This window comes from Dipodomys merriami, unplaced genomic scaffold (genome assembly GCF_024711535.1).
Source record: "Dipodomys merriami isolate MVZ:Mamm:240054 unplaced genomic scaffold, mDipMer1.0.p SCAF_15, whole genome shotgun sequence".
In the NCBI taxonomy this organism is placed as follows: domain Eukaryota; kingdom Metazoa; phylum Chordata; class Mammalia; order Rodentia; family Heteromyidae; genus Dipodomys; species Dipodomys merriami.
Window position 1 is genome coordinate 12,269,596 of NW_027202826.1, and position 13,782 is coordinate 12,283,377.

The 13,782-nt window shown below is 41.0% G+C and overlaps 1 protein-coding gene across 6 annotated transcripts in view; it reads left to right on the forward strand.

Moving 5' to 3' along the window:
* Positions 1–13,782, forward strand: part of Herc3 (HECT and RLD domain containing E3 ubiquitin protein ligase 3) — a 106,266-nt gene that overhangs the window by 52,386 nt on the left and 40,098 nt on the right. For all 6 annotated transcript variants that reach the window (XM_070022263.1, XM_070022260.1, XM_070022264.1 and 3 more), the window contains 6 exons: positions 2,339–2,463; positions 3,004–3,063; positions 6,981–7,092; positions 8,198–8,387; positions 10,734–10,897; positions 11,029–11,142. In XM_070022263.1, coding sequence (XP_069878364.1) covers positions 2,339–2,463; positions 3,004–3,063; positions 6,981–7,092; positions 8,198–8,387; positions 10,734–10,897; positions 11,029–11,142 — 765 coding nt within the window. The remainder of the gene's footprint in view (positions 1–2,338; positions 2,464–3,003; positions 3,064–6,980; positions 7,093–8,197; positions 8,388–10,733; positions 10,898–11,028; positions 11,143–13,782) is intronic.

The following is a 13,782-nucleotide window of genomic DNA, read 5'->3' on the forward strand; positions in this document are numbered from 1 at the left end:
CCTTTTCTTTCATCTTTTTCTCTGGACACGATTGAAGAAGGAATAGGGTTGGAGTTGAGTGTGGATATCTGTGTGTCTGTCACTGCCTCGAAGCCTGCCGGCCTCCATAATCGTCTTTTTTGATCCCTTCCCCAGTACTGGAGCTTGAACTCAATTCTTGATGTTACTTGGCTTACTAACTCATGGCTGACACTCTATCACTGCAGTCACAACTCCAGCCTGGATTTTTTTTCAGCCTGGATTTTTGTTGGTTAATTGGAGATGGAGTCTCTGGATTTTTCTTTCCAGGCTGGCTTCCAACCATGATTTTCCAGATTTCTTATCCTCCTGAGTAGCAAGGATCTCAGGCATGCGTCGCCAGTATCCAGCCTCTTAAATTTATTCTTAATTGAGCAGTGATTTCTTTGTCCATTGGAATTACCTGAGAGTTTTGACAGTGCTCTTCCAGAGAATTTGAATCACTTGGTCTGGACTCGTCACTGGGATTTTTAACAGTCCAGTCAGAACCAAGAGACCTGGAGCAAGTCTTTCTTTTTGTCCTGTTTATAACAGGGAGACATTGAGGACTGGGTACAGCTTGGTTGTAGAGAGCATAGCTAGCAGATAGGAGTTGGATCCTCAGCATTGAAGGACGGGAAGGCTTAGAACAGTGGTACTTTTTCTTGGTTCTTGAAGGCATCTGTGGATTATGGGATATACAATGAAGTGAGAAACTCGTTCTAAGTCTATGTACTTTTTGTAATCTTCAGTTATTGTTGATGTGCAGTTACTACTTTGAATAGAGGAAACAACTAAAATTTACATAAGTTGCAAAGACGCAATGGACAAGTACAGTGTGTCCTATGGAATTCAGATGATTTGTATTCTTTGGTTATATATCTGTGGCCACTTTACTTTGACATGACATTTTGTAATTCTCCTTGTTGCAACAGGTCCACCTGAATCCTTAAACGACTTGTTTGTCCCCATCTCCTCCACATGTTATACTGACATCAAATAAAGTGAAAGCGGGGGTTACACTGTGGGGGAGGGACATACAAAGCAATAAAGAAATAATCTTATAAATGCGTTAGAAACACATGCATGAAAGAAACGAAAACATTAAAATACATATTTAAGGGTTCGTTTTCCTAACATCACATTATCTGACCTTTTCCGCTTGACTCATACCTATACTAGATATTGCAAATAAGGGAAACCATGGGACCTATGTTTCTTTCAGCCTGGCTTACTTCACTTAATATAATTTTTTCCAAGCCTTTCCATTTCCTAACAAATGGGGAAATGTCATTTGTGGCCACTTTAATAGAATGGTTGTCAAGGATCAAAGATTTCGTCAGGTGTCTGCGCATTACATGCCCTTTCCTTTCTCACTGAAGGGTATCTTCACTCAACCGTGGGGAAGTAGCAAGGGAATTTACTTTTAAAGTTATAGTTTATGTAAGTACAAATGGGGAAAAATGCTTGAGTGTTTTAGTATTACTTTTCCCTTCTTCTTAGTGACAAGCATCATTTTCTTAGTTCCAGATGATGAACAGAGTTTGGAGAATATAACTTGGATATAAGCAATTTTGTGGGAAGTGAAAGTCCTTACATATATTGTTTCTCTCACTAAATAAAGTTGTACTTTGCCCTGGGCAGCTTTCAGACCTTTCCAGGCCATTATTGATGTCCCTGGACCACTTTTCTCATCTGTTCATGGGCATATACATAGAGCAAGAAATGACGAGGCATTACATGTTCACAAACTATTGCAATATAGATTATTACTGAACAGATTTTTAAAACAATACATTTTATTGGATTTTGGTGAACAGTTATGGCACATCACTGATATCCCAAAAACCTTGCTTGTGATTCAAAGAAAAGGGGGAAAAAATCTGGGAAAGTCACAGTGGGTCAGTTTTTCTATGAAACAGACTTTGAGGCTCCAAGTGTTGAGATATGTGCTGTCTAGAACAACATCCCCTTTGGTGAAGGGATCGGGGCTGGGCTTACAATGGAGACCTCAGCTAGTCCCATAGGAGGAGGAGGCACTGAAGTTGGAAAGGCCTTCCAGCTAGCTCTGAGTTGAGGCAAAAGGAACTTGTGTAACCACTATTGAATATAGTAGGGTGAAGCAGTAGCTCAAGGACCAGGCTTGGAGACCTCTCCAGGTGAGCTGTCAGTAGCTGAGGGTGTGGCGCCTCATTCTGAGAGTGAAAGATCTGGACAGGGCACCCCCGGGGCTGGTTCATGAGTACAAGGTGGTGGGTGGAGAGTATATGGGTGGGGAGGAGGGAGAGGAGAAGGATCCGTGCTGCTAACTTATTTTTTTCTGTCATATTTAATTCTCCAGAGTTCTTCTCCTGCTGTTGACTTCAGAACCATGAGCCAAGCACATTATACCAGTTTAATAAATGATGAAACCATAGCAGTTTGGAGACAAAAACTCTCAGAACACAACAATGCAAATACAATCAAGTATGTGCCTTCATTTTAGCTTTTGCAGAGTATATTGCAACTTTTTAGTCTAGTGATGGTCCCTGCTTCCATGTTGAGGATGGAAATATAAATGGAATTCTGTGTTTATGAAATCAGTGTTTGCAGTTTTCAGGGTCTGATCCAATTAGCAACTCCTCTCTCAATAACAATGGATTGCTCCCCACTTACCATGCCTGTCAGCATGTCTGATTTAGTGTAAGGTCTTAAAAGTCCCAAGTAAGTAATGCCTAAGTTGGCCTTTCTGCCAAAAAGGCTCAGTCTTATTTTATGAAACCCCAGCGAATTTTTTTCACGTTCATGTTCCAAAGCATCCTGAATCTAAGACCATTGTTATCTTACCTAATCTGAATTGCTCGTAGCACTTTCTCACTCAAAATGATTAGTTAAGATAGTCATACCCTACTTGTTTGTAATTATTAAAGATTTTCTTTCTCTCTCTCTCATTCCCTCCCTCTTCTTCTCTTTCTGTCTCCCTTTCCTTCTTTTCCCTTTTTCCGTTTTTCTTCTTCTTTTGAGTAGTGGTGTTGTCCAGATATTATCTTCTGCAGCCTGTTGGAATGGAAGTTTTCTTGAAAAAAAGTAAGTGAGTTAAGAGTCTTTAAAAACAAACGTGATGCAAATGCTTACCCACTGAAAGCTGTGAAAGACTCCTGCTCATTTTTGATGGTGGCTGGCCACAATCCAGTGAATGTATGCAAGAATTAAAATGCCAACTAATAATAAATGAGAGGATGGCTGGCAGAGCAGCACTGATTCAAGCCTGGTTGGCTGAGAAGATTCCGAAAGACAGAGGGTGTGTCTCAGGAAGAACTGGTGTCACCCAGAGTTAGGACAGTATATTTCAGGAGGAATTGATATAATCCAGAGTTAAGGACAGTGTAACTCAGGAAGAACTGGTATAATGTGGAGTTAGAATTTTAGAATATTCTCAAATGTTCTTCCCATGTACAATGTTTGATGTGCATTATTTGTTCTTCAAGAATTTTCTTGAGGGGCTGGGAAGGTGGCTCAGTGGTAGAGCGCTTGCCTTGCATGCCTGAGGCCCTGGGTTCGATTCCTCAGTACCACATAAGCAAAAAGAAAAAAGCCGGAAGTGGTGCTGTGGCTCAAGTGGTAGAGTGCTAGCCTTGAGCTGAAGAGCTGAGGGACAGTGCCCAGGCCCAGAGTTCAGGCCCCATGACCGGACCCCCCCCACCCCCCCAAAAAAAGAATTTTCTTGATTAATTTGTTTACATATGGGCATTTTCATATTTCTCCAGATGAATGAGCTCAGGGAGATGCTTCAAGGAAGCTTCTTGGATTTGGGTCCCAGCCCAGCTCACCTAAAAATTATATTTGAAGCTGAACTCCCAGACAGCAAATAGAGAGAGAGTGTGTGTGTGTGTGTGTGTGTGTGTGTGTGTGTGTGTGTGTGTGTGTGTGTGTGTGTGTGTGTGTGTGTGTGTGTGTGTGTGTGTGTGTGTGTGTGTGTGTGTGTGTGTGTGTGTGTGTTGGCTTTATCTCTTCTGCAGATACCTCCCTCAGGAATCTGGTACAGCAAAAGGGTTCAGATCTTTGGTGATCCCAAGTCCTGATCATCTCTTAGTCTTTTTCTTCCAATGATCAGACTAATGAGATTTCAAGACAAATGTGTTAGTTAGCTTTCTGTTAGGGTAATACCCAAGATAGTCAACTTAAAAAAGAAGACAGGTTTATTTTGGCAGGTAGGGTATATTGCTTTCCGGTCTTTTGGGAGGAGGTATATCCTTTCGGGAGAGTGTGGTGGAGGTTGTTCATCTCATGGTGGCCAGGAAGCAAAAGAGAGAAATAGAAAGGGGCTGGGATCCCAATATCCCTTTCAAGGTCACATTACTCAGTTTCTTTAAATTCCTTCCATGTCCCCTCTTTAGCCCTCCCCAAAAAGGTTTTACTATCTCCCTGTGGTGCTGTGTATTGGGAATCAAGCCTTCAACATGTTGGCATTTGGGGAATCATTCAAGATCAAAACCTTAGCAATGAATTAGACTTTAGGTCTTGTGTGAATCTTCTGTCTTCCTTGTATTAGACTTTAGTTCTTGTGTGAATCTTCTGTCTTCCTCGTGTCTCTCAGCTCCTGTGTCAGTCAAAGTTCTTCATAGGAATAAAATGGATGGATGGATGGATGAATGGATGGGTGAGAGGGATTTACTGTGGGGATTGTGGAGGCTGGGCACTCCCAGATACACCTTTTGGAAGCTGGTGAATTAGACAACTGGAAGTTTGGCTCAGTCTGGGGCCAAGGGAACTACTGGTATATAAAAACTTGAGAAGCTAGGAATGAAGTAAAGGGTTTGATTCAAATCCTAAAGCCTAAAAACCAGAAAACCTGGAGTTCTGAGGTCCAAAGGTAAAAGAAGGATGTTCCAGCTCCAAGAGGAAGAGAGGGGCCAGGAGAGAGGGAGAAATGTATACTTAATCCAGTCAAATTGAAACCTAAAATTCCAATCCCCACCTCCCATTATGTATTGCTAACTGGGTTTCAAGTGGTTTCTTCACTAACTCTTCAGTTAAGAGAGTATAGTCATTTGCTTGCATCATTAGAGTAGTGATCACTCAGTTTATATTCTATTCAGAGATGTATTCACTTGGTTCACTTTATATGTAATCATTAGCCTTTTCCTCCTGGGAAAGATATTCTGGCTTCTGTGGATGTCGTTCTTCCAGAGCAGCAGTACTCAGTACCTCAGGAGACTTTGCTCCCCAGGGGGTTTTAGTTCGTTGCAATGGAGACGGTACATTCTTGAATCCAGTGGGTTGAGGCCAGAGGTGCTGTTAAACACACTACAGTCCCATCTGCCCAATAAAGAATTGTCTGTCCCTAACCTCAACAGTGCCAAGCTTCTATCGTTCTGATGGCTTTTTGAAGGTTGAAAGTGGCTCTTGGACAGACTTGAGCTAATCATTTTAGTGCCATGCATTCCATACAGTTGTGAACTCAGGGATTTTTACTTGCTGAGAAGGTGCTCTACCATTTGAACCATGCTCCTAGCCCTTTTTACTCTGGTTATGTTTATTTAATTTTTTTGCCAGTCCTGATGCTTGAACTGAGGGCCTGAGTGCTGTCTCTAGCTCCTTTGCTCAAGGTTAGCGCTCCACTACTTGAACCATAGTGCTGGTTTTGGCTATTTAGTAGTTTAGTGGAGCTAAGAGTCTCATTGACTTTACTGCATGGGCTGGCTTTGAACCATGATCCTCAGATTTCAGCTTCCTGAGTGGCAAGGATTATAGGTCTGAGCCACCAGTTCCTGACTTGCTCTGGTTGTTTTTGAGACAGTCTTGCTTTTTGCCAAAGCTAACTTGCATCATGATCTTCCTATTTATGTTCCTGATGTAGCTGGTGCCATTGTGTGCAGCTATTGGTTGGGATGGGGGTCTTGTGAACTTTTTGCCTGGCTGGCCTCAAAACTGTGATACCCTTGATCACCACTTCCTGAGTAGCTAGGATAAACATGAGCCATTGGCACCCAGCTGTTTGTTGATGTTGTTGCTGCTGTTCTACAATTTGTATCATTTCAGGAATCCTGTTCATTCATTACATAGAAGATGCATGATAGCAAACCAATCAAAATGAAAGCCATGCTAGGCATGGTGGTTCAAGCTTGTTATTTTAGGTATTTGAGATGTAAAGATTGGGAGGGGCAACCCAGGAAATCAACCAATAACTGAGTGTGTACCTGTCACCCCCAGCCACACAGTGAAAGACAGGTAGGAGGGTCACAGCTCAGGCTGGTTTGGGAATGATGTGAGAACTACCTCAAAAATAACGAAGGCAAAATGGGGCTAGGGATATGGCTCAAATGGTAAGGCACTTGCCTAGCAAACACAGAGCCCTGAGTTCAATCCCTATACTCCCCCCCCAAAAAAAGGAAAAACAGTTTTACCGAGATATCTATATCTCTATATATATGAGTTTAAGAGACATTATATATAATATATGTTATATATAAATTATATGTAATATAACGTATATGTAATAACATGTATATGTATATATATGAATTTAAGAGACATTCTCAAAGCCTCAAGTGCTAAGCCCATTTAAAGTTATCAATTTGATTTAATAACAAGTGTTTGCAGTAATGTTGGTCCTTGGGTGAATGTAATTAGAATCTCTTGTATTAAATAAGAGAGACATTAATTTTACATTTGCTATAAATCTAATTTTCATTTTTAATTCTTGTTAAGGAAGGCTTTAAATAGGAGATTGTACTTTCCATTTGTTGATGGATGGATATTTGAATAGAGGATTTTTTTTTTGTACCCAGCTGGGTCTCTGTGTAGCTCAGTGCATCACAGTGGCAGAAAAAAGTGTTTATTAGAGTACTATCCAAAGTGTTGATCTTATTCTACCTGATCAAATTCAAATCTGATCAGAATGGATAAACTATTTTGTTTATCTCTTTATAGCCTTTACCAGCATGTTTGCCTCTCTTTTATTGCACGCATATGTATGCATTATGTACATCTTATTTGTTTAGAATTGATGAACATTTTAAAACAAGTCCGAAAATCCCTGGGATTGACCTGAACTCAACTAGAGTGTTATTTGAGAAGTTAATGAACTCTCAGCATGCCATGATTCTAGAACAGGTAGGTTACTTGCTTTTATAAAATGAATTCTTGAAAATGCATTTTTATATGAAGAGTTCAATTTTTTTTTTTTTGGTCGATTGTGGGGCTTGAACTCAGGGCCTGGGCACTGTCCCTGAGTTTTTTGTTCAAAGCTAGTGCTCTACTGCTTTGAGCCACAGCTCCACTTCTGATCTTTTTCTTTTTCTTTTTCTTTCTTTTTTGAGTGGTTAATTGGAGATGCGAGTCTTACGGAGCCTTTTCTGCCCGGGCTGGCTTTGAACCTTGATCCTTAGATTTCAGCCTCCTGAGTAGCTAGGAGTACAGGCATGAGCCAGCAAGAATTCAACTTTACTTGTTAGGGCTGGGAAGGTGGCTCAGTGGTAGAGCGCTTGCCTTGCATGCATGAGGCCCTAGGTTCGATTCCTTAGCACCACATAAGCAGAAAAAAGCCGGAAGTGGCGCTGTGGCTCAAGTGGTAGAGTGCTGCTAGCCTTGAGCTGAAGAGCTGAGGGACAGCGCCCAGGCCCAGAGTTCAGGCCCCATGACCGGACCCCCCCCTCAAAAAAAAAATTTATTGTTCAGGTGATGTACAGAGAGTTACAGTTACATAGGTAAAGCACATTTCTTTTTGAACATTGTTATCCTCTTGCTCATTTTCACCCATTCCCCCCACATCCTCCCCCTCTTCCCACTCCCCTCCTCCCTGCAAAGTGTTAAAAGTTCATTTCCAACATAGTGGCTGGTGAGTGTTACTGTTGCATTGGTTTACCCTTTGTCCTATCAAAGAATTCGACTTTTAAGAGGAAGGGAAAAAAAGGAGATACAAGCTTGATACAAACATCTTATACTTTTAATTTTATAAAAGTACTCATTTGGGGGCTTTGGCTACCAGTTTTGCTTTCTCATATGTATAAATCCTTTCTAAGGATTCACTTCCCCAGAACAAAAGCTCTCTAGGCATAGGAATGGTAAGTGTTTCTTACCCCTGATTGTTTCTGAAAGCTTGGATTAGGGCTGGTTCATGAGTGGCCCAGTACATACTGACCAAACTTAAGAATGTAGAGATTCATTAGCTAAGGATCAGATATGTTTGCATTTCTCATTGTTTGTCTCTTCCATACAGATCTTAAACAGCTTTCAAAGTTGTCTGATTCCTCAGTTGTCAAGTTCACCACCAGATGTCGAAGCCATGAGGATCTATTTAATACTCCCTGAATTTCCCCTGCTCCAAGATTCCAAGTATTACATATCGCTGACTATTCCCTTGGCAATGGCCATTCTGCGGCTGGATACAAACCCCAGCAAAGTATTAGGTGAATTTGCTAAACTCAATACCAGCGCCTTTGTACTCACCTGTTTTGTCCGTGTGTGTGCTAGCCCTCCATGGATTGAGATCGAATGGTCTGTCGCTTGCCATTGCAGAACTTTCACATTTAAACCATTAACTCCGTTTGTAAATTTGGCCAAAGTAAACTGTTCCCTACAGTTTGAAACAACTCATGCCAAATTAGTCCTGATTAGAAGCAAGTCACAAAGTTAGATTATTCAGTTTTAAACTATTTTTTTTTTCCCTCTCCCATTTGCTTGTAGTTAGTGGCACTTAAAAACAGGTCTCTATTCTTTCTTTCTCCAGAACCAACTCTAGGGGGTGGGAGTGAGGTGAACAGTTTTGGTGATACTGAGATCTTCAAGAAAGAGAGGGGACAAGTGACCCAGTGGGGACTTACCAAATGTTTGTTTTGTTTTTTCTTTTTTAGGACAGTTGAGTCTACCCTGATTTTTGCAGGCTCCGGACACTTTGCTGAGATAAGAACCTTCCGTTCCTCAGTGAATTGGAGAGTGTCTCTCATGGGAGCAGCGCCTGAGATGTTTTTATTAATCACGTGCAGAAAGTCTGTCACCTGTCTTTTTACTTTTTCCCCCCCCTTGGTAATTTTTTTTTTGTTTTTTAGGTGTTTGTTACAACTCAGTAACTTCTGTGTTCCAGACGGACTGGGCTGTGACTTGAGCGTGGTCTCCCCTTGAAGTGAAGAGACCTGCTTCTGGCTTTTCCTTGTTGCTTCTGCCTTTGTACAAGAGACAAAAATAGAAATAATAATGAAAGCATTTAGTAACATATTAGTACTTCATGTTTTTAAGGTCAAAAGCCTCTGGGGCCCATTTTTTTCTTCATTTGTTTCTGATAATTATAAGATAGAGCAGTAGCAATCTCTGAAGAAATAGTACCTGACTTTTGAGTTTGGGGGGGGGGTTAAGTGTTTTATTATTTTTAATTTTTCAGGGTATAATAATACAAAGAAATCAGACTTGTCTGATTTTAATCTTAATTTGCTTTTAAACCGGATTATTGAAATTTAAAAGACTACCCCAAAGCAGACAGAACACTATATGACAGAACACCGTCAAAACAAATCAAGAGTTGCCAATACATTGTTCTTTTTATTGTATCCTCCCTTTTCGCCTTTTAATTTTTTTATGGAATATTGTGAAACTAATCTCAGATATCCTATTATTGCATTGTTTAAATATTTCAGTATGTCTGAGTTTACTTCTGACGAAAGAAGCCAGTGGTATAATCTTTGAGGCTAGGAGAAAACATTGTTTGGGGAAAAAAGCAGTAGGGATTTTTTTCCACTGATTTTGCCTCATGGAGGGAAAGAATGGTTTCCATATTGATGCCATGCCATGGGCAAGATGTCTGTTGTATCCCTGGTGCAGGGTTTTTCCTTGGCAGCTAGGAATGGTGTTGACTAGCACATGAGACCACTTGAAGACATGCACCATAGCCTCCTGCCTGTAATCCTAGCTACTTGGGAGGATAAGATCACTAGGTTCACAGATTGAGGCCAGCCCTGGCAGAAAAGTTCATGAGGCTCCTCAACCCATAGCTGGGTGTAATGGTATGCACCTATATATAAGGTACGTAAGAGGCTGAGGTTGGGAGGATTGAGGTTCTAGGTCATCTCAAGCAGAAAAGCTCTCAAGACTCCATATCAACAGAAAAAACAAAACAAAACTGGACATAGTGGCATGTGCCTGTCAACCCAGCTTCCACAGGAAGCCTAAAATGTAGGTGGAATGGGGTCCAAGTATGTGGCAGGGCAGTGAGACCCTATTTCAAAAGTAACCAGCCCACAAAAGGGCAAGTGTGGCACATGGTCAGGCTCCTGCCTAGCCAGAGTGAGGCCCTAAATTCAAACCTTTGTACTGCCAACAAAACACAGCACGTGTGGAAGCATGGCTTAGCAGTAATGCACCCACTGACCACAAGGCCCTGATTCTAAACCTCAGTACTGCCAAAATGAAAAACAAAAAAATCTCATAGAACAAAACACTTTGGGAGTGACCCAGTGGCTACACCTCCTGCCCAGAACATGAGTATCTTCTGAATTGAGGCTTTAGGTTTTCCTTTAACATGGGTCTTTGAGAAAATTCAGATGAAGCACTATAAAAAAAGAAAGACCCTGGGATTCTTGTACAACTGCTGCTTTTGCCAGAAATGTTTTAATGAATTCTTCTTAAAGTCCACTTTGGGAAACTGCAATTTAGACTAATTTTTATCTTCTAGCCATAGGAGTTTTTAGCTAGCAGGCAGAGGATGTAAAAACTTGCCCAAGGCTGTGTGCTGAAGCATGTCTTGTCTTTTCTTTTTTCTTAAGATAACTGGTGGTCTCAGGTATGCCCAAAATATTTCATGAAGCTGGTAAACCTCTATAAAGGTGCAGCCCTTTATCTCCTGAGGGGAAGGAAGACATTCTTACTTCCTGCACTGTTTGACAATTACATCACAGCAGCTCTCAAGCTCTTGGAGAAGTTATACAAGGTGAGCATATTAAGGAGCTGATGGGGAGGGGAGTAACCCAGATTGGTGGGGGGGGGGGTTGTGAAGTGCCCACCTGGGATTTCCCCTGGGAAATCATCATCTGGGTTTGGTTCTTATTTTGTTCTTCATAGGTAAATCTTAAGGTGAAGCACGTGGAATATGATACATTTTACATTCCTGAGATTTCTAACCTTGTGGACATTCAGGAAGACTACCTCATGTGGTTCTTGCATCAAGCGGGAATGGTAAGAATTCCTGGGAAGCTTCAGTCTGCTATTTTCAAAGTCCAAGTCAGGACAAGAAGAGCACAGCTGAGTCACACAACTTAGGCCTTGGTTTTTGATGTTTAGCGTCATTCCTGTCTCTCACCTAGCTAGCTCTTGCATTCTTGAAGCCTGAAAGTGCTTCAGGTGATCATAAATGTCACCACAAGTCATAAATAAGTAGTCATGCAGAATGTTATACATTTTATGTTAGCGAGACTGGGGATAAAGCTTGGTGTTAAAGGGTGTGCTTGGCATGTAACAAACAAGCCAATAAAGAAAAAAAATTATGGTATCTAAAGCAGTGGTTTCCAGGGGTGGGTGGCAGGGGAGATGGGAGCTGTTTTTTTTAATGAATATGCCCTTTGGCAAGATTAAAACATTCTGGAGATCTATTACACAGCAGTAAGAATATACTTAATGCTACTGAGCTATATGTTTAAAAATGATAGCATTTGTTATACATTTATTTTTAACCACAATTTTAAAAAGTTAAGTCAGATATAGAAGCCTATTATCTGGCTTCTAAGCTTTTTTTGATTCGATCCTAAAAGAGTAATTATATTAAAGTTATGTTAAAAACATGCATTATTGCCAGGTGCTGGTGGCTCATGCCTGTATAGGTTTACCTAGCTACTCAGGAGACTGAGATCTGAGGGTAGCGGTTGAAAGCCAACTCTGGGCAGGAAAGTTCATGAGATGCTTTTCTCCAGTTAACCACCAGAAAATCAGAAGTGGCACTGTGGCTTCAAGTGGTGGAGGTCCAACCTTGAGCAAAAGAGGTCAGAATGCAGCATCCAGGCCCAGAGTTCAAGCCTCACAACAGACAAAATACAAACAAACAAACAAAACCCAAAACTGCATTATCATGATTGTGTTTTCTGAATGGAGTCACTTAAATGAATAACTTTTTACTTTATGATTCTTTTCTCATAACATATAATAAAATTAGGGCTTGAATCATAGATGCTTATCTCCTCTGTAGCAATTCGGTTACCACAATTAGCTTGATTTAGTGTGTGGACTTTCAGGATTTCAGTAGAATTTTTCTCTGTTGTAGAAAGCATAGTATAATTAGAAATTGAAATGTATGTGTCTTGATATCTTGATTTTTTTTTGCTTAAAAACTTCTATTTCTTATTTTTTTTGTTATTTTAATCACTGTAAAGCACAGTAGAAGGATATGTACCATGTTAATTTTTAGGTAGTGTAGCAAATAGGCAGAGTATATATTCAGACAAAACAAACTGGGATGAGGTCTCATTTCTGGTTTACTACTCCGGTCTTAGACAAGTTACCTAGTTTCTTTAGGCCTAGCATTCTCCTTTGTGATAGGTGTTGTAACCATATTGTCAGAACCAAAGGGAGCAGGCTAGAAAGGCCCTCCTTGCAGAGTGATTAGCCTATAAGGAGCTCAGCAATTATTTCTAACTAAGCATTTTTGAGTGCCTACTGTGTCTTTGATCTGGACTAGTGCTGGGGGTGGAGACATGCTGTGGACATGGGTCCACCTGTGCAGAATGTGGTGTTTTTTGTTTTTTATCTTTATTGTAAAGGTGATATACAGAGTGGTTACAGATACATGATTCAGGTAATGAATGTATTTCCTTTTGAACAGTGTCCTGTTCTCTCACAGTTTTTCCCCTTGACTGCCCTCACCCCAGTGTATAGCTCATTTCCAACATAGTGTCTAATGAGTTTTACTGCTGAATTTGTTTGCCCTTTGTCCCACCATTTCTGTGCCTCCCTTTCCCCTCCCCAAATCAGATAAACTTATATACTTTGCCAGGTGCTGGTGGCAGGAAAGTCTGTAAGACTCGTACCTCCAATAAGTTACTCAGAAAAACCCATAAGTGGCGCTGTGGCTCAAGTGGAAGAGGGCAGAATGTTTAGTTCAGTCCAGAGGCTGCAGTGAAGAGGAAATTACAAAGAGCTATAACATGAATGCAGAAGGAACATTCTAAAGTGGCTGATTTTTGCCCATTTTCAGAAGAGGTGATAGTGACTTATTTTATTTCCATTCATAACCTGCCATCATTTGTGTTTGGAAATCAGATGGAACAGAGTGAGCATCTTTATTTTCTCCTGTAGAGGGCAGCAAATGTGAAGAATTCAGTGACACACACACACACACACACACACACACACACACACAGTCATACACACACACAGTGACACACACACACAGTGACACACACACACACAGTGACACACACACAGTGACACACACACACACACACATACACACACACCTTCAAAAATGAAAGCTCCAGAAAGTGTACATCTTGCTGTACAAGTAGGAGATGCGGCACATGGGGCTCTGGGCCCAAGTACTGTTGGTGTGCACATGTGAGGCTAGGAAGACCTAGGAGAGGCAGACTGTGCTGCAGGCATGTGAATGCCACCTGCACAGACACATTTAGGAATGTTCTTTACACACACACACACACACACACACACACACACACACACACACACACACAGAGCCAAAGAACTGGAAACACTAGGGACTATGGTGTTCCTAATTCTTCTACTCTGTACCATTTATTGGATCATTGTTTCTATTACATATACTTTAAAAAATGAATTTAGGTCAAAATGCAACTCCATTCTAGACAGGGA